Below are 20,234 nucleotides of genomic sequence, written 5' to 3' on the forward strand. Positions count from 1 at the left end.
GCGTCACATTGCTAACTTTGGACGTTTGTCTTGCATATGGTGGATGTGCTTTTATTTTGAAGTGAAAAACAGGAAGTTCTGAAAGTTTGATAGCATTTCACTTCCGAGATGTTCTTGTTTTGTTACGTCATTATTAACAGACCGACAGAGAGAAGTTGGGTCATTTTTGGTTGTTATTAAGCGCTTTTTATATTTGCAGTAAATTGTAAAGGTGTAGCAATAAAATACCTCAGATATAATGTATTTCAGACGTTTTGAATATCGTGTATTGATCTTTGAACCGGCACTGGTTTGTTAGGCAGTAAGTTACATTATTTTCAGTTCACATGTTTTTGTGGATTTTGCATTATTACAGTCATTCAACAGTACAAGTCATAATGCTCCTTTTTTTGTTTCGAATACTTAAGCAAGATGGTTCCAGTGGAATCCAGAGGATCTAAGAACTCAAGTTACGACAAATACAAGGAAGAGTAAGTTTAAAACATCATTTTTAAGGGGATATATTAGTATTTCTACTTTATTCTGTTCTACATAGATTTATTATAGAAATGTATTCATTGCGATTAACACAAAAGCTAATATTACACTGCATTGTTGTGTTTACATTTTGTAAGGTATTTTGTAACGCAGCAAAATGTCGATATTTTGTTGTATTTATTAAAAAGTATTTCATTACTAATAAGAAAAATTTGTAATATGATCACATAAACACTAATATATTAGTAGGCTATTATAAGTGATTGTAGTTACAGTATATCGTAATGATTTGACGTACAAAAGTTTTCTAATATTAAGCAGTGAAGCTGTTTTTTTTTTTTTTTTTTTTAAAATAGAGAAATTATAGAACAGTATACTATTCTACTATTGTTTGATTTTATACTCCCTAAAAACATCAAAATGAGTTCCAATTAATTCTTTTCATTTATAACGTTATTTAAAGTCTCTAAACAGTCACATTTAGACACAAATGTAGCGAATGCTGAGAACAGTACAAGTAGCCTAATAATTCAAATGTTTCTTCCATCAGATTATGGCATCACCACAGATAAAGGAGCGTCCATCATGTGTTGTGTTAAACACAATATCAAAAGCAGCATCTCCAGAATCAAAGTGCCCAATATGCCTGGATCACTTTAAAAACATATCATATCTTGATGTGTGCCTACATAAGTTTTGCTTCTGCTGCATTCATGAGTGGTCAAAGAATAAAGCAGAATGCCCCTTATGCAAGCAGCCATTTAATTCAATTTATCACAGCATTAAATCTGAAGATAACTACAAGAGGTTTGACCTGCGGCCAACTGAAAATGGCTCATTTGGCAACATGGCAGGGCAAAGATTCAGGTATCGCACCACACTTACAGGCGACCGAAGACCAGCACCGAGGAGAACGTCTCCCCCTCCTGACCATGGTGTCATATTTGAGGGCCTGAGAGGATCTGTTCCACAGCGGCACAACAGAGATCTTCATAGCATGATCAGGAGGATGGCAGTAAGGCAAAGAAGAGAGAGTGAGGGCAGGTCGGTGCAAAGCCTTCATGAACAAGAAGTGGTTAAATTCAGACGAGCTTTGTACAGAAGAGGAGTGCGAGTCCAAAGTGTGCAGGATGGTGGCCGTATCAGGGAGACCTCTGCAGAGTTCTTTAAAAGAAATCCTGCCTGTCTCCACAGGCTTGTACCTTGGTTGAGACGAGAGTTGACTGTTCTGTACGGCACCCATGGTTCCCTTGTCAATATAGTGCAGCACATCATCATGACTCTGATCACTCGACATAACTTGGATGACCAGGCTGTTCTACATGAGCTTCGTCCCTTCTTGCTGTCCCACACGGAGCACTTCCTGCATGAGTTTCTTAGCTTTGCTCAATCCCCGTTTAACATGGAGGCATATGACCAACGTGCTGTTTATGACTTGCCTCGGCCCTCCGGAGAGAGTAGCAGTTCAGAAACATCTGTGATTGCCATTTCTGAGGATGAGAGTGATTCTTTAGTGTCAGGAGCCCAGGATTATGCCACTCCTAGGGTGACCTTAAGCCAAACAGCATGGGATGATGAGACCCCAGGGCCATCCTACTCTTCAGAGCCATCTCAGGTATTACCTTTCCACGTGAGGGACTCAGACTCTGATAGTAGTGTAGGGGAAGCAGTAGCGTCTGTTACTGCTGTACCACATCAGGACCGTCCAGCAAATACTGCCACTATTGCAGTGGAAGAGGAGGATTCCCCTGGCAGTGATGACGACTGCTTTATTATCGGCTATGTTAAGCCAGTGGCAGAAAGAACACCAGAACTGGTCCAGCTTTCTTCTGATTCCGAACATTCTGAGCAGAATGCAGAGCCGCAAAGCCCTCGAGCATCCCAACACATTCGTTTTACTTCAGAGTCTGATTTGTCACCCACTGTATCTCAGAGACCCTCGGTGAGGCCAACAAGGTGCTCTCGCTCACCTGATGACACCACTACTCACCTTAGAAAAGAAGATAAATATGGTAAAAGGCATCATGAAAGGGAGTTGTCAGGATCTAGAGAAGGATCCTCACACAGCAACAGGACACACTCTTCCTCTTGTAGCAGGAAGCACCCATTGTCTAAAGAGAGCAAGCATAAGTGGATCCAAGGAAAGGAGACAAGTCGCCACAGCTCTTCTTATTGGCATTCATATAGCCATTATAGTCAGCAAGGCAGCAGCAGGAGATGTTTTACAGAGACAAGCTCATCCTACACCAGCTACTACAGAAGTGTATATGATCGCTCTCATTCTCGAGCACACAGAAGAAGGCGAAGCAGGGACCGTCAGGACAGAAGTAACTCAAGGAGCACTTCCAGAATCAAGTCCAGCTCTTCCAGCTGTCACGAAAGAAGACACTCGAGGAGCAATTCTAAAACCAACTCTTCACATCGTCGGCACAGAAGCCACTCTGAGAGCCATTCTAGAATCAAGTCTTTCAATCATCAGGAAAGAAGTCGCTCAAGGAGCAGTTCTAGAATCAAGTCCAGCTCCTCCAATTGTCAGGACAGAAGTTACTCAAAGAGCAGTTCAAGATACAACTTCTCCAATCGTGACGTCAAAAGCCGCTCAAGGAGCAATTCTAGAATCGACTCTTCCAACTGTCAGGATAGAAGTCGCTCAAGGAGCAATTCTAGAATCAACTCCAACTCCTCACATCACACATCACTGCATGATGAATATGGCAGGAAAAGAAAGTACAAAACAAAGCATTATGAGGAACCCTCAAGGAAGAGTCCTAGTAAGTTGTTTTCTGATTCTGCTGAAGAAGGTGGGAAAAAGAAAAACAAGAAGCATCACAAAAGGTTCAAGAGGAAAAGTAGGAGTCCAAGTGTAGATGACAAATCTGAGGGTCACAGTAGGAAACATCACAAGAAGAAGAAAAAGAAACACAAGAAGAAGAGCAAGAGACATAATAGTGAGGGGAGGGTGGGAAAGCATAGCCCTGTTCTTATTACAATAAATAGTGACAGTGACAATGCTGACCCCAGTGAACCTTCAACAAGTAATGCCTGTGCAGCTAGCTCCACTATTATAATAGCAAACAGTGCTACAGAAACTCAGCTGCTCAAGTCCAGTTTCCTAGACATGGAGCAACAGTCAACTACTGGAACTGAATATAGTTCAGTGGGTGATGCAGGGAATCACATCCAGACTGATTAATGCCAATGCCTTCATGATTTTATATGTTCAATTTAACTGTTATTGAACTCCTCAATTTGTGGCAAATAAAGATTAGCAAAGGACTATTGTTGCAACGCCCAAATGTTTTTTCACTGTTTTATAAATGGAGAAGGGATGAGTTTTAAATTTGATTATTTTGATTTGGGGTTCTTTTTTTTCTTTTGTATAATTGTATAGGATAAATGTTCATGTACATTTGTGATTTTGAAAATGTATTAATTTCAAATTCACCTATGCAAGCAAGTTGAGTGTCAACAATTTTCAAAGTTTAGTGTTATTTTTTTTTTTTTTTAATCTCAAATAAATCGAAAAGAATCATAAAAGTGTATTCATTTTCTGAATGTCCTGTCATAACGTGTTATTTTATATAGCCTACATTGTATTTCTATGTGTAGCCTATGTTTGCTTAAAATAGTCTGGTAACAGTTTCATGCACAGGCATTCAGTATTAATTTTTGGTCCAGTTTACAGTTTTACACTTTACACAAACTCAGTGTATTCCCTCAGATTTCTAAAACGAGGTAACGTTATTTGTTTCTTGCTAGTGCACAATATAGTGTATAGATTATTTTTAAAGGTAAAAGAATATAAATGCTATAGAAAAAAATACATTTGATGTGATCTGTTGCAAAATCCATTTTTGTTTGCTGATATGATGCATTTTGTATTTCGCTCGCATCACATTATTTCATAAACGTTTATATAGGCTACAGCTACATTAGTGTGTCTTTCCTTTTCAATCATGCTAATGACATTATTATTTTGACGAGTTTTCTTGGTGGCGTTTTAGTGAGCTAAATCATGCACCACAATGTTTTAAGACATTTTATGGGGGGATGTATTAATTATTAATTAATAATTAATTTGAAATTAATTATTACTTGGTTCAGTTAAATCACAGTAGGCGGCGCTAATGCATTTGTTACGTTTGCGCAGCGGCATAAAGAACTAGGAAGCTAGCTGATGTTAGAGGCTAATGCTACACCAGGAAGCATTGAAGAAAATGGCATCGGACAGTCACGTAAAGGTAAAGTAAACATTTTCATCATGAAATTTGACACATGAGTTAACATTATATAAGAAAAAAGTTTAGGGGGTGGGGTACTGCAGTGCTTCACGCGAAAGAACCAAACACGCGAAAGAACTAAATGTTTCATTACTTAGATTCTGAAAAAAATCATTAAGTTTAGAATAATATCTCTGTATTGTAATTGTTAGAATACATAATTTCTCTTTCTTTCCACGGCAGCAGCCCGTTTCGCACTTTATAGAGCATGATGAAAACCTTATATGCCCACATGCTTCACCGCTAAACTGTTTCCTGGCTGCATGATGAAGAGTAGGATTTTTTAGTGTTTTTAAAAGAAATCTCTTCTGCTCACGAAGGCTGAATTTATTAGATTCAAAATACAGCAAAAACATTAATATTGTGAAATATTATATATTTAAAATAACTCTTTTTCTATTTGAATATATTTTACAATGTAATTTATTCCTGTAATAGCAAAGCTGAATTTTCAGCATCTTTACTCCAGTCTTCAGTGTCACATGATCCTTCAGAAATCATTCTAACATGCTAATTTGCTGCTCAAGAAATATTTATTATTATTATCAATGTTGAAAACGGTTGTGTACTTTTTCCCCCCAAGATTCTTTGAGGAGTAGAAAGTTCAAAAGAGCAGCATTTATCTAAAAATAGAAAGCTTTTGTAACATTTAATACACTACCGTTCAAAAGTTTGGGGTCAGTAAGCATTTTTGAAATGAAATTAATACTTTTAATTTAGCAAGGATGTATTAAATTGGCCAAAAGTGACAGAAAAACATTTATAATGTTACAATTATGTTATAATGTTATGTTGATGTTATTGATAATTGTACACTGTACACTGAATAAAGAGCAATCGTGCTTCCATGGATAGACTACAGAGTGCATTTTTCCAACTGACCCTAAACTAACTTTTTTCAGTGAATAGTAAAAAAAAAAAAAAATTACTATAAACTATAAAACTATAAAATCTCTTTGTTCTTTCTCTGGTTCATGGTTTCTTTACTGGTGACTGAAACCTCAGTGTATTATCCATAATAACTATATTTATTAATTTATACCAAACATTTTATAACACGTATCTGCATGACCTAAGGGTCTTTACAGCATTTTATTTAAAGTGAAAAAAGATAGTTTTAACTTTAATACCGTCAAGTGACAATTCTGAAATACCCTAGGGTCAAAAACCCAGAAGACCAATTTGCCACTGGTTCCCTTCAGATTTTAAAATTGGGGTTTTAAAGTGAGTTTTTTAAATTTATGACTAAAATAAGATCTGTGGTAAGCATAACTTGAATGTTTTGCTCTACAACATAAATTAAACACACCCATATACATTTTTGCAATACAGTCTCCAAATTGTTTTATGTTTTTTGTCCCCTGACGGACAACTGCTGCATATAAGCATAACAAAACACCAACATAAAGTCCAGACCTCTCTCATCTTTTACTGTAGTCACTTTTATCCTTCCAGAGCTCCTCTGTGGGACTTGAGACCAGTGTGGCGTGCAGGTGACACTCATTAACACTCACGCCACCGGCCTCGCTCTTATTCCCATGGCTATCGGCCCCGTCCTACTAGCCACAAACAAGAATTGTCCATTTTGTTTCATGGTGATTTTAACCACATCCTACTATACATGATTTGTGTCAATATAAAATAATTGCGAGTGTTGGAAATGTTGAAGCAAACAACTGCAGATGCCATTCCACCTTCAGATATGTCTATAATATATCAATCAATCAATCAATCATTTTGATTGATTGATTTGATTGATAATATATCATGTTTTCATAGATAGGAATAATTGGAGGATCTGGCCTTGATGATCCAGATATCCTGGAGGGAAGAACAGAACGATATGTAGTCACACCATTTGGAAAGGTGAGTGTCTGCACCATGTCTGCTGTGCTTTCTAACATATGTGTTTATAAGAGAGCACATTTGGAAATTAATATATGCATTTGCTTGAATTGAACTGAGAAGTTGAAAAAAAATATTAAAGGGTTAGTTCACTTCTGAATGAAAATTTCCTAATAATTTACTCACCCCCATGTCATCCAAGATGTTCATGTCTTTCTTTCTTCAGTCGAAAATAAATTAAGGTTTTTGATGAAAACATTCCAGGATTATTCTCCTTATAGTGGACTTCAATGGTCTCCAAAGGGTTGAAGGTCAAAATTAGTTTTAGTGCAGCTTTAAACGATACCAGATGAGGAATAAGGTTCTTATATAGCGAAATGATCGGTCATTTAAAAAAAAAAAAAAAATACAACTGCATATGGTTTATAAACACAAATGATCGTCTTGCAGGTGCTTCAACCGTTTGGAGACCATTAAAGTCCATTATAAGGAGAATAATCCTGGATTTCATCAAAAACCTTAATTTCTTTTCGACTGAAGAAAGAAAGACAAACATTTTGGATGACATGGGGGTGTGTAAATTATAAGGAAATTTTATTTGAAAGTGGACTAATCCTTAAAATAACTAGGATTTTGCTTGAATATGGTCAACAATAGTATATCACAGATGGGCAGAGCCAGAAGTTTATTTATTCACACCCATTCCCTCCTCTCTTTTGACAGCCATCTGATGCTCTAATTTTGGGCAAAATAAAGAATGTCGAATGTGTGCTTCTTGCAAGGTAATTACACTGGTGTGTCTATACAGTAGATTTGCTTTGACTAAAGGCTGATTTATACTTATGCGTCAGGCCTACACTGTAGGCTCTGCGGCATAGGCGCGTCAGTTTTCATTTATACTTGTACGCCGTTGTCCGCGTTGATGTGCAATTACACATCTAGGGAGAGTTTCTAGCAGACCAACCACAGCCCTTGTGGTCCGAGTAGATTTGACGTGCTGTTACAATTTTGGAGAGGTGTACATCAGGCTACGCCATAGGCTACGCGTGCTACACATCCTGCGGCGCAGAAGTATAAATCAGCCTTTATACTTGAAATTTCTGCTGGTTTTATATTTATGAAGGACAAAAGTCTAATCTAGAACTACCCCACAAGGCATGGGAGACAACACACCATCATGCCCACAAATGTCAATTATCAGGCCAATATTTGGGCATTGAAGGAAGAGGGCTGCACTCACCTGTTAGTCACCACAGCATGCGGTTCTCTCAGAGAGGACATCCAGCCTGGGGACATTGTTTTGATTGACCAGTTTATTGATAGGTAAGTGTTCATTTCTCTATAATCATTTGACATTACACTTTTAATTTCACACTTAAAAGAATATTTTAAATATAGTCAAAATAGGTGGACCATCAACAGTTGGAGCCATACTCTTAACAATATTGTATGAAGAAAACACTGAGACATCCTTTGTTGAAGGTATTAGAGTGGACTCCCACACTAGAACTATTCAGAGTCAAGGAATATTCTTTTGGATTCGACTCCTCATCCAGACAAAGTATCAAAACAGATATCGCTAAACAAACCAGAAATTTAAGATAAATTCTTCAGCTTTTTTTCCTTTTGGAATAATTAATAAGAATGCTTCTTATTTGCTGATTTGCTGCTGTTAGTAATAATCTAAAGGTGCTGTATGTAATTTTTTGACTGTACTAAACTATAAAAATACCATAATATGTTTGCAAGTATTTAGGAAACATGCTAAGTTCACATACTCATTTCTCTGAAAAACAATGCTGCAGCCAGTTATTTACATTGAAATGTGCGTTCCTTGTCGGAATGTCTGTTTTTGTTTTGGTCTGTGTGATTCCGCCCACTGCCAATTTACCCAGTAGTATTTCAACACCCCTGGTTGCCAGTTGGCAGAAAACACAGTGTATTGCAGGCATGGAAGCCAGTAAACAAACTAGGTCATAGATCGCAGATTCTACTCAACCTAAAATGCCTCACCATCCATCTAAAAATCTCTTTTAACGGGAGCATATTAAACATGGATAAATCAACTCATCAACTTGCATTGTAAGTCTCCTCGCCTTCCATTTTCAATTGCACTCGCTCCTGTTGTGTGTCCCCAAAACTGGCAACCCACGTGAGCATCGAGTCTGAGGAGGAGGGGGGGGGGGGGCAACTCTCTCCAATATTTTGAATTTGGACTGCAGTACCCATTTCAACCTTTAGCTGTCAATATGTCATACTGCACTAATTTTTAATTTTTAATCTGAATGTCAAAAGTTTGAATGACAAATTTCTATTCACTTTTGTGCTGCAGGGGAGATAAAGTTCAGTCAGTTGACACAGAGTTTACTGAAGACAAAGTTCTCCAGACAAAGTCCATAGTAGGAGTAAGAGGATCCAGCCTCAAATTAGGGGGCTTTCACACTGCGCCCGGGGGCGATTGTTCCCGCTGCCCCACGCAGTGTTTGTCTGGTTTCACACTCAAATTGATTCTATCGAACCCTGATGCGTTTGCGTTCATCTTATGTCATCACAGACGTGCATGGTGGATGATACAAAACTGAACGTGGGTCAATAAATTGTTTTTTATTAATTTGGTGCTATTATGTGCAGCAGGGTAAATTACACTGTATGTGCGCCGCATGTAGATGGCTTTCTGCTGCTTGCAAACAGACTATTTTGAGGAGACGGCTGATTGCCATTCATTTGCCGCTCTGATTGCACTCGCAAAGCGCAAATACAATGCAGGCTCACTCCTGCTCGAATCCAAGGAAAATCATCAACACTATCATCTCTTACATTTGTTTAATTGAAGTAAATGCATTATAATTGGCGAAAACGCATGCGCAGGTTACTTCACTTCCTGAACAAGTGCGCACCCAAGTCCATGTTGCTTTCATATTCATGCGAACCGCGGCACAGTTCGAGTGCAACCGAACTCAGACCACCTCCTTCAGGTAGTCTCGGGTTCGGTACCCCGGTGTGCACCCGGGTTCGCATGACAGTTTTCACATTAGTGATTTTTCATGCGAATCGTGCCCCATTTCGAACTAAACTGCCAGTGTGAAAGCCCCCTTGGTACCAAAGTCAGCACTTTTGACAACACTAAGTCAGTTCTGAAATTTTAAAAATGTAACGATACCAGCATTTCTCGCTAGTATTTTGAACACTGTTGGGCAGATTCTTAAACACTTCTGATTGGCCATTGTGTTCACACGCTCAACAGATATGTCTGTGATTGGCTACAGTGATCAACAATTCAAAAACATGTTCTAAATAGACATATTTGATGCTCTTCACAGAGCGCTTACACCGATACACACGGGATCATTTGAAAGCAGGTGTCTATCAGTGGATATATTAGGGATCTGCTGCATTTTCACATGTATGCTCAAAAAGGGGAATGACAGTTAAGGGGTAAAAACATGATTTCCAATTCATTATATAATACAAGAAGAGGAATCCACCCCCTTTTAGTGCTCTCTGGGAAACTAATCCATTCTAATCTTTTATTAAACTTTAATATTCAGGGAACACAGTTAGCTATTTGCTTTTGTTTTTGTTTTGTTTTTTGTTTTTAATTGAACGAGTGAAAGTTGACATAACATAAGAAGCCAACAGGCGGATAGAGAGAAAAGATAGAGAAAAAAGATAACAGAACAAACATTGAGTTGCATAAAGAAGAAAAGATACACATATACCTAAATGTCATATACAGCTATGGAAAAAAATTAAGAGACCACTTAACATTTCTGAACTTGGAGTGGTCTCTTAATTTTTTCCATAGCTGTATATATATCATGTCATATCATGTACTAAAATGCAAAGGTTATTCCACAGCTTTCAGTGTATATATAGAAAAGGTAAATGTATGTCTATAACAAAAAAGTATGTAATATATGTACATATACAAACACACACACACACCGCACATATATATATATATATATATATATATATATATATATATATATATATAATTATAATATATAACGCATAAATACATAAATGCCAATATACAAGGATATGGTATATACATTTTCTTTATAACATCTATTGTTATTAACATGGTACATTCAGTCAATTTAATTGTTGAGTGTAATGGACAAAGCTGAAGATATAGGATATTTGCTAATATAATAATAATAATAAGAAGAAGAAGAAGAAAGGTAATGACATTATGTATACTTGCATACATTCCCTCTTACATATCTATTTAAAAGATATGTAGTAATATGCAAATTCCTGTTAATATCCCATACTATTAAGACGTTTTCCCATTAGATTAAGAATTCTATAAGAAGAGGGGGAAAAAAAGGGGAGGGGGGGGGGGGTATTTAGATGTATATATTCCATGGTAATATGTTAATAATATTGTTGTTGGTGCTACCACTGCTGTCTACTGTAAGTTACACAATGAGGGAAAAAAAAGACAAAAAACAACACAAAAAGGGGAATAAAAAAAATAGATAAAATAAATAAATTAAATAAGTAATTAAGAGAAAAGAGATCTTGGGTGGGAACGAAAGAGAGAGAGAGAGACAAATTAGGGAAGAAGAGAAAGATAAGTAGGAGGAAAATTAGAGAGAAATAGAGAAAGAGAGAGAGTTGTTTAATGCTGAAGATAGAAAGTCATTGCGAAATACCACTTGAGCCCATTTCGTATTCATTCATAGGTCATCGGCAGGCGCTTTTTAAGCCACTGGAGCTTGACCTAGTTAAGGCCTCGCCTTAGTTGATTGATACTCCATCAAGGTGTACAACACATGAGCCCATTTCTTATCAATTCATAGGTCAATGACAGGCCCTTTCTAAATCACTGGTGCATGATGTAGTTATGGCCTCGCACTACCACACGGTGCTCCGTAGTAGTGATACTGAAGTCTGTGCTTCAGCCAAGTGTCATCTTGCCACCATTGAGATCTTATTAACTTCGGCAAATTTGATTTGCTTTTGAATGATCTGGCATAAAGACATGTACCTCTGTCTTTTATTAGAAAGTCTTCACATTCATTGGCCCATTGGGTCATGTAGAGTGAATTAATGTCAAAAGAAGGCCAAACTGCTTTAACCCGTTTGCACATGACAAAACCAAAATTTTTAAACAATTGTGATAGTGGCCACTGGCAATGTTTGTGTTTTGAACTTGGAGCGACACATAAATCATGCATTATTAATGTGGATCATTCCGGAGCAGGTTAGCCATGTAGCGCAAGTTACCATGGCAGTAAAAACCAGTGAAAACCAGTCCACCTTTTTGAGACCGAAATTATGATAAAACTAATCTCAAACTGACCTGGGCAGCCACTGAAACCAGCTGTGTGTGACAGGCCTCTTGTAACAAAACAGCTTGAATTGTAGCCAGGAGTGAAAAATCCCCATTTAATTTTACTTGAGGATTATTATTAAATTATGATTCTTGATGGTTATATCGTCATAGATAGTTAAATTAAGAGCTTTTAAAAATGTGTTGTGAGGTAAATATATTTTATGTTTTAGCTGAATGTCACAACCTTTGAGAGGAACATTTCCTTTTTTGTAAGAATTACATTATTTTGAACAACACATGCATACAAATTCTTAAGAGGGTCGCACACTGGATACATCTGGCAAGTAACACACCGGCGTAATATTCAAACGCATTGTTTTCTATTAGTATACTATACACACACACACCGGCTCCACCGTTTGGCTCAAAATCCTGCTGTTGGTGGTGTTGGACCGTTTTGTAATACATCAAACTCTAAACTCATTGATGCCATTGTTGAAGTGAACATTTCCCTGTATGGTGATTAGAACCGCCTTGAACTTGAGGACACAAGTACAGAATGAGCCATACTTGCCTGGTGTGCAACTGGCTTTATTGTTCCTCACAATGCACCTTATCAGTTTGATGCATATTCTTTTTCATTTTCTTCTTAAAATTCTACACCAAAATGTCCCATACCACCCTGGATTCAAGGACAACAAAGCGTGTTCAGACATTCTATGACGGGCAGCCCACCAGCCCCCCAGGTGTGTGTCACATCCCTATGGCTGAACCTTTCTGCAACAAGACTAGAGAGGTTAGTGACATTTCCCAGCTATCTGTCTCTCCCACTCATTTTTGTTCATCTTATCTTATTCTCTTCACCTTTATCATACCTCCTCTTGTAGGTTCTCCTGGAGGTTGCCCAGGCACTCGGTGTGAAGTGTCATACTCGAGGGACAATGGTGACCATAGAGGGTCCTCGTTTCTCCTCTCGGGCAGAGAGCCTTATGTTCAGACAGTGGGGTGCTGATGTCATTAACATGACCACAGTACCGGAGGTGGTTCTTGCCAAGGAGGCCGGGCTGTGCTATGCTAGTATTGCAATGGCAACTGATTATGACTGCTGGAAAGAGCATGAAGAGGCGGTGAGCACATAGAAGCTTCTGTCTGTCTGCGTGTTTGTGTGTGTGTACCTACTTAACCATATTCATTTTTTTGGGGGGACATCCAGGGGCTCAAAATCCTGTCATTGGTGGTGTTGGACTGTTTTTATATATTGTTTGTAAAAACAATATATAAATAATAGGGCTGGGTTGATACATTGATTCTCGATCGATAAAATGAATCTGGATCGATGCTGATATTTTTAATCTCTAATCGATTCTGAGCTTAGTTTTAACAACAGATAGCACTCTAGGCTTGTTTTTAACCGCACACTCTTAAACGCTCCCAAAGAAGACTGCTGGACAGCACTCATGTGTTTGGCTGAGTCATATAAGTGGTTAAATATACCTTGGCTCAGAATGCTTTTATGATGCAAGATCTGTAATTCACTTCAAACTTTTCGACCTTTTATAAATGATTATTTCAGGTTTAAGTGGTGTGTGTAAAGGAACTGGAAGCAGGTAGTGTACGAGTGTCTCTAAAGCATGTATAGTAGTGCCATCTGCTGTTTAAAAACTAAGCTCCGAATCGATTCGAGAGAGAATCGTGATACATCGAAAAATATCAGAATCGCTCCAGATCCTTCGCAAATTGAGATTTGATTTATTGCCCCAGCCCTAATAAAGTAAATGTATTTTTAAATTGTAAAAATACTGCAAGTTTTCTGTCAGCAGACCCCCGTTTGAAAACTCTTTGGTTATAGCATTTATAATAATTAGCTGTAAATTAAGTTTTTAGAATGTCCCCGTTAGATAAGTAAACATGTGAACACATTTGTTTCTGTGTTCTTCAGTTGAGTCAGTTGAGTTTACACCATTATTCCCTCTAAGCTGTGCACAGCTGCACGCTTCTGATGTTACTCCCACACAGACCAAAAAGATTCTGTGCAGGAGGCAGACTCATAAAATTTCTTCAATCAGCTATTTTAATGGGAAGTTTTTTTCCATTTTGTTTTCAGTATGGAACTGAAACTTAACTAATCAATTCTGTGCCCAAATACACATTCAAAAGATTTCAAATGCAAAGTGCTACCAAATTTTCTTGCTTTGTTTCATAAAGTTTTTTTTAAGCTACACTATGTAATGTTGAGTAATTAAGTAATTTACTTTGGGTCAAAGGGAGTTTGATAAATATGTATAACCTTGTACCCATACAAACCCTGGTATTCCATTGGTCCGTATGTTTGTGGTAAATGTTGAGGTTTTTTCATCCATTCTCTCGTCTGCTCATCTGCTACTTCTCTACAATGTAATTAGAGTGCCATAAATGGAAGCATTTGCCTCTTGGTTACACATGCCACATAAAAGCCCTTTTGATATTAAAAAAAAAAGTTTTTTTTTGTTGTTGTTTTTTTTTTTGTTTTTTTTATGGTTAATTCTCATTGTAATTATACCATATAATCTTTTGATGTCTTGTCAGAGAAAGGCCATAATAAAGGGCAAATGTGCTTCTCTTGTGTTTATTCATAGTTGTTTGTATCCCATTCGTTTAGAAGGATTGTTATAGGATATTCCTTTTTAAGTCAATAAACTCTCTACTGATTATGGTTTCCGATAGCCGGACAACCGGTTAGGCTGGCAGTTTGAAGCAATGTTTACTTCCCTTCGCAGTTCAGTCCTCCTTCCGAGTTCCTGCTGCTGACCTCTAGTTTTCACTCCCCGCTTCACCACATCCTTCCGTCCCTGTCCTGTATTCTCATTCTCTCTCTGACTCATGCACAGACAATCATACACATTTTGCTGCAGCCAATTAGTCAGTTCCTCTAAAGGAAAACATTGATAATAAAAGAATAGTCTGTAGTTTAGTTTTCTTTCTTTATCGCATGTATCTTTCTTGTTGCCTTCTTAATTCAGTAGGTTAACTATATATCCTGTAATAGTTCCCTGTAGAATTTGAATGCACAGTGTAGCTGTAGACAACTATGACTTACAAAGTCAGGCAGTAGAGACAATAGTCCATTTGTTGCTTGAGCATAAAATGTCTTCCAGTTTCAGTTTTAACTTGTGACAGGTTATACATGACTCATGGCAACCTTATCTGCTTTATCTGAGTGGCCACAGGCAAATGTGAGACTCGTAGAGACTTAACATTCTGAAATCTGTTATGTGGATTTCTTTTAGATTTTGTTTGTAGAGGTAACATGCAGTTTTAGGAATAAATGTAATCATTTTAAGATCATAATGTGTTGCTTCTTTATATCTTATTAGTTTATGATCTCTGGCTTGCTGATCCTTTAATTGCCATTATTGTATTCCTATACTTTTTTTTTTTTTTTTTTTTTTTTTTTTTTATAAACCTGCATATACCAAACTTGGCTCCTTATTTATTCTAGGTGTGTGTGGACAATGTTCTGAAAACCATGAAAGAGAATGCAAATAAAGCAAGCAGCATCCTGCTCACAGCAATCCCACAGATCAGCCAGATGGACTGGGGGAGCACAATAAATGCACAAAAAGTGAGTTTAAAGCTCTTATAATTAAGTAAATGGCTATTTTTTTTTAAATATGTAATTATATGATGGTATATATTTTTATAAATATGATATGCATATTGACTTAAAACTTTCCATGTCATAATTTTTGTTTTCCTTTCTTTTGTTGTCCAGTTGATGTCACAGTGTTCAGTAATGCTACCCAAACATTAAAGTACTCTGCCATCAAGGAGCCGTGAAGATGTGTTGTCCACAACTGCAATCATGTATCTGTAAACAAGCGACATTCTTACTGCTATATTAACCTAAAAAAAAAAAAAAAAAAAAAAAGGGTTTGTTTGTCAGCCACACTTATGAATGTGCAGTTCTTCAAAATACAGTATTGTTTGTTTAAAAAAAAAAAAAAAAGGAAGAAAAAAAAATATGGACATAATGCATGGAAGCATTGATGGGGGGAATGAACAGGATCTTTTGATTAACAAATTGTTTTTTTCAGTGCCTTTTAAATGTAGTAAATGTAGTCTTTTTGGTTATAAATAAAGCTGTATACATTTCTCTCTTAACTACAAATAAATAGTTTTTTTCCCTATGCAATTTCTATTATTATATTATTCATATTGACACATTTCAATGAGCAGTGCAGAAACTTCTCCATTTTGAGTCAGCAGCACATTTGTTTTTTCAGAGTTTTGAGAAGAATGAGCCCATTTGTAACAAAACATGGTAAAATGCATAGTTTTCAAAATAATATTTCTGCTTTCTAATGGAGGCCTTCTTAATCTGACTTTGATCTACTGAAACATTCGGTTTTCCTGTTCTGTTTATATTAGATCAGCTATGCATGTTGCCAACCAAACTGTTCTCTTACTGTATTCCAAATAATACATTGCAGAAATAATTTTACACAATCTCATAAGAGATAAACTCCCAAGTTATTAGGTAATTCTACAAATAACCAGACCTTTTGGCACTTTAAAAGTAAAATGTCTTCATGCAAAATAAAACTTTAAATAATTACTTTTTTATATAGGTTATTTATTATTTAGTTCTCTACATTTATATTTGTCTATCGCTTACATAATACCATAGGCTATATGTGTATTTCACACAGGTTATTTGCAGCAGCCAAGAGGTAAAAATATGTACTCTAATCAATAATGTCTACAATCAAAATTATATCAATAATAATAAACATTCCTTTCCACATAAGCTAAATGGTTCTTTGGACTCTGTGTTTGGTGGGGCAATACTCTATAAAACCCAGTGAAACAGTTTCTGCTTCATAAAGAACAAAATACAGAATTTAAGCTTGCATGGTGGAGTAAAACTATATGGATTTATTCAAGCTAATTAATAAAACAACATAGTTCTAACGAAACTATCTGTACAAAAAAAAAAAAAAGGAGTGGGAGAGAGAACTGGGAAAATGGCTCACCAAAATGTACATAAATCTCATGCTATTATTGCATTGTGAGCACAGGCTACTCACAAAACGGACGACTTGATTTCGTTATATTTCATCGATTTGACTCCATTTAGCCACATCATTCACCATGCCTAAATTAAGAACAAATATTTTGGATAGGCTATAGTAAATAATTTGTATCACTACGCCATGTCGTTAATGTTTCAGACTGAAGTTTGTGTTTCTTTCCGTAGTTTTTAGCAAACATAATGCGTGGATGCTGCTATGTGTAGGCTAGCGTAGCCTATTCAAAAAAAAAAAAAAAATGAACAAAAAATTCTCAAAGGAAACATAAAATATATACTTAAAATGTTTAAACTCCAAATAGGCTATACATCCACAGAAAAACATTATAGCCTATTACACAAAGTGCATTAACTAACTGCGCTCATTCGTTTACTTTTTAAAATAAGCTACCTAAATAGGCCTGCCATTTGTGATAAATTTTATGAAAAAAAAAAAAAACTTTAGCATTAAAAACGACTAAGAAATTCAACCACGTCCACATGGTCAGTCTGCCGTGCCACATCCACAGGTCGTAAATTGTTGTGATCTGTTGCATTGGGATCTGCATTAAAGCGGATTAAAAGCTGCACAGTGTCCAAGAATCCGGTTCTGGCAGCATCGTGCAGAGGAGTGCTTCCTGTCCCGGGATCAGGCAGATTAGGATCCGCTCCATATTTCAGCAGCAGGTGAGCCAATGGTGTGTTACCCATCATCATCACCTGAGAAAAACGTTAAATGTTTTTTTTTTTTTTTTTTTTTTTTTTTTTTACCCAGATAAAAAACAAAACAAAACAAAAAACAATGTTGTTACTCTGGCATAAAGAATTGCTCCATTTAAAAATGGCTGCAATTTCTACTCTTGTATTAGCCTATTTTAATAATTAAGGAAGAGATTTTTTTCGTTTAGTAAGAGTATTGTAGGCTTTTCGTTTTCTGATAATTTGTGCAGCAATAGCCTAATGAAAATAATTCACGGGCAGTTCAATATATTTTATGCAACGACGCATTTTGTAACATTTATCTCGTGTTTTGTCATATGAGTGTGTGCTTGCGATAACATTAAACATCTTTCGTTAAAAGATAAAAACATTTCACTTATAGGCAATTAGTCTGACACCTAAAGCAATACGATGATCTTTTACAGTTCCTGAATTTTTTCTGCCTTTGTGTCTGTTCATTTAAGTTTGCGAAACTATTAGCGAACATCGTTTAGGCACTTTATTTTACCCATCCAGCCTTTTTTTTTTATTATTATTATTATTATTTATTTATTATTTTTTTATCATGTACAGAATGGAGAGTATTGCAAATGGAATGAGCTGTAACACATCAGTTGAACCGACTTTATTAGCCCATAACGTGACAACAGTTGTGGGGGGGTAATAATAAAAAAATAATGGATTTGCAGCACAGAAGAAAAATAAAAAAGTTTGCTTTTACCGTCTGGTTTAAAATATTTGCAGTTACTTGTGACGGGTGGTGTTGGGGGCTATTTATTTCAAAGAAGTTAGGCTACACTCAATAATTTAAAAACAAACCAAATTGGGTTGAAAATGGACAAACCTAGTGGTTGGGTTAAATGTTTGCCCAACGAAGTTGTATTTAACTCAACTATTGTTTAAAAATGACTGTATTAAAATTAACCCAAAGTAGCCTATATGTTGGAAATTAACATTTATTAATAGGCCTATGTTTAATAAATGAACGTGTATTAATAAGTTTAATAAATAATAATTAAACAATAAAATTGTGCTTATTAATAAATGTTCACCATTTGATTATTATTGTTGCCTCTAGTAATTATGTGTCTGATTTTTTAACCTATTTTGGGTTCATTTTAAACCCATAATTTTTAAACAAGTTGGGTTAAATAAAACTGCCCAGCACGTTGGGTAAACATTTAACCAAATCTCTGGGTTTGTCCATTTTTAAGCATGTGAAATAAAACTGAACAATAAATCCATGTTAAAAAACTTTTGGCAATAATTTACACAGTTAAGGAATAAGATTAGATTTTTTTTTAATCAAGTAAATAGATTTAATAACTACTAAAATGTGACAGTGACTTTTTTTTTTTGTTCTTTAAGCACATCACTTTATATCGTCGTCTTAACCACTCGATAAAAATCGCAACTATATACTTGGCTTACATTAGAGACAAATAAAACAACAAATACTTTTTTTTAATGTTTTGTTTTCTCCCTACGAGTTTAAAAATAAAGGTTATCTACAGCTATTTTAAAAGGTAAAGTGAAATATTTTAGGCTTAGCTATACCTCCACAATAACACTTCGCCTAATAGATAATACTATTCTTTAGACTACATAGAAAAAATAGGCCTACATTTTAAAATAAAGTTTTCAATGACATTATCAAAAGTTATTAGAATGGCAATAAACAGGGCCATAGGCTAGCTATTATAAATGATATGGCCAAAATGTTGTTATTACTTTCTTCTGTAAGGATAACTTAAATAGGCCTATTAAATCCAAATCAAGCAAATAGGCTAAATAAGTAAATAAATTAATAAATTAAAAATGAAACCCTGTAGCTTATTAAATCTGCTGCAAGAAAGAACTAAGCAAAATCCTAAAGTGATATTAGGCTAACATCATTTTGTGAAATAATTTGACTTTTAGTAGAACATTTAGAAATGCCTTTATATTGTATTGTGATATTTAATATTGTATATGTGCAGTCCGGCTTATTTAAAAACTTGCGTATTTATTCTTGTAAGAATAAAGTCCTATAGGACATGTCTGAAAACGTAGCCTACCTGTATTGGGGTTCTCCCGAATCTGTTAACGCTGTTGACATTCGCTCCATTAGAAAGTAAAAGCTGAACACGGCAAGTGTTCCCAGTGGCGGCTGCTTTAGTCAGTTCATCCTCGGCATGCATCCTCTTCATCATCCGTCCACTGAAGAGTTTCACTTTGACAGGTCAGGTAAAAACAATAAGGATGAGATGCGAAAATAATCACAGTTCACGCTGCATTTCAATTTTCTCTGTCACCAGGCAAAAAATATTGCTCCTGCGCTGCGTAAATGAGTTGAATCAGCTCCTTTATAAGTTGATGTGCCTAATATTTATTACACGTAGGGAGATATTTGTTCGGACTTGCCTCTAATGAACGTCACAGTAGAGCAAACCGTGCTGCAGTACTGTATGTACTGCGCATGCGCACTCAGCTGATCCAGGAAGACGTGGAGCTGAACCAATGTCACGAATAAGCTAGCAGTACGGAGAGTCTGTTAATGTTTTAAAAACGGGTATTAAAGAAATTTAAAAAGAACAAT

General features: G+C 36.2%; 2 protein-coding genes across 3 annotated transcripts; both read left to right on the forward strand.

The window, feature by feature from the left end:
* The first annotated feature begins 235 nt into the window (after positions 1 to 235).
* On the forward strand, positions 236 to 4,417 carry toporsa (topoisomerase I binding, arginine/serine-rich a). 2 transcript variants are annotated; one of them, XM_067402498.1, is made up of 3 exons: positions 236 to 301; positions 408 to 470; positions 1,028 to 4,417. In XM_067402498.1, exon 3 carries the CDS (start codon positions 1,031 to 1,033, stop codon positions 3,668 to 3,670), a length of 2,640 nt encoding a protein of 879 aa, XP_067258599.1. In that variant the 5' UTR covers positions 236 to 301; positions 408 to 470; positions 1,028 to 1,030; the 3' UTR covers positions 3,671 to 4,417. The 2 variants fall into 2 exon arrangements, with proteins under 2 accessions (XP_067258599.1, XP_067258600.1); XM_067402499.1 differs by having other exon boundaries at positions 295 to 470.
* Positions 4,418 to 4,596: 179 nt separating this feature from the next.
* On the forward strand, positions 4,597 to 16,055 carry mtap (methylthioadenosine phosphorylase). Its single transcript, XM_067402500.1, has 8 exons — positions 4,597 to 4,718; positions 6,537 to 6,623; positions 7,326 to 7,384; positions 7,758 to 7,925; positions 12,583 to 12,685; positions 12,777 to 13,016; positions 15,368 to 15,490; positions 15,641 to 16,055. The coding sequence occupies exons 1-8, from the start codon at positions 4,668 to 4,670 to the stop codon at positions 15,677 to 15,679; spliced, it is 870 nt and encodes a 289-aa protein (XP_067258601.1). The 5' UTR covers positions 4,597 to 4,667; the 3' UTR covers positions 15,680 to 16,055.
* Positions 16,056 to 20,234: the final 4,179 nt, after the last annotated feature.

Source organism: Chanodichthys erythropterus, chromosome 12, assembly GCF_024489055.1.
Source record: "Chanodichthys erythropterus isolate Z2021 chromosome 12, ASM2448905v1, whole genome shotgun sequence".
NCBI lineage: Eukaryota > Metazoa > Chordata > Actinopteri > Cypriniformes > Xenocyprididae > Chanodichthys > Chanodichthys erythropterus.

Excerpts from the sequence above, each read along its gene's own strand:
- mtap (XM_067402500.1), top strand. The coding sequence starts at position 4,668 with ATGCTACACCAGGAAGCATTGAAGAAAATGGCATCGGACAGTCACGTA. Across the intron at positions 4,719-6,536 it reads CATCGGACAGTCACGTAAAG|ATAGGAATAATTGGAGGATC; the intron begins GTAAAGTAAACA and ends ATGTTTTCATAG. Across the intron at positions 12,686-12,776 it reads TCTGCAACAAGACTAGAGAG|GTTCTCCTGGAGGTTGCCCA; the intron begins GTTAGTGACATT and ends CTCCTCTTGTAG.
- toporsa (XM_067402498.1), top strand. The coding sequence starts at position 1,031 with ATGGCATCACCACAGATAAAGGAGCGTCCATCATGTGTTGTGTTAAAC.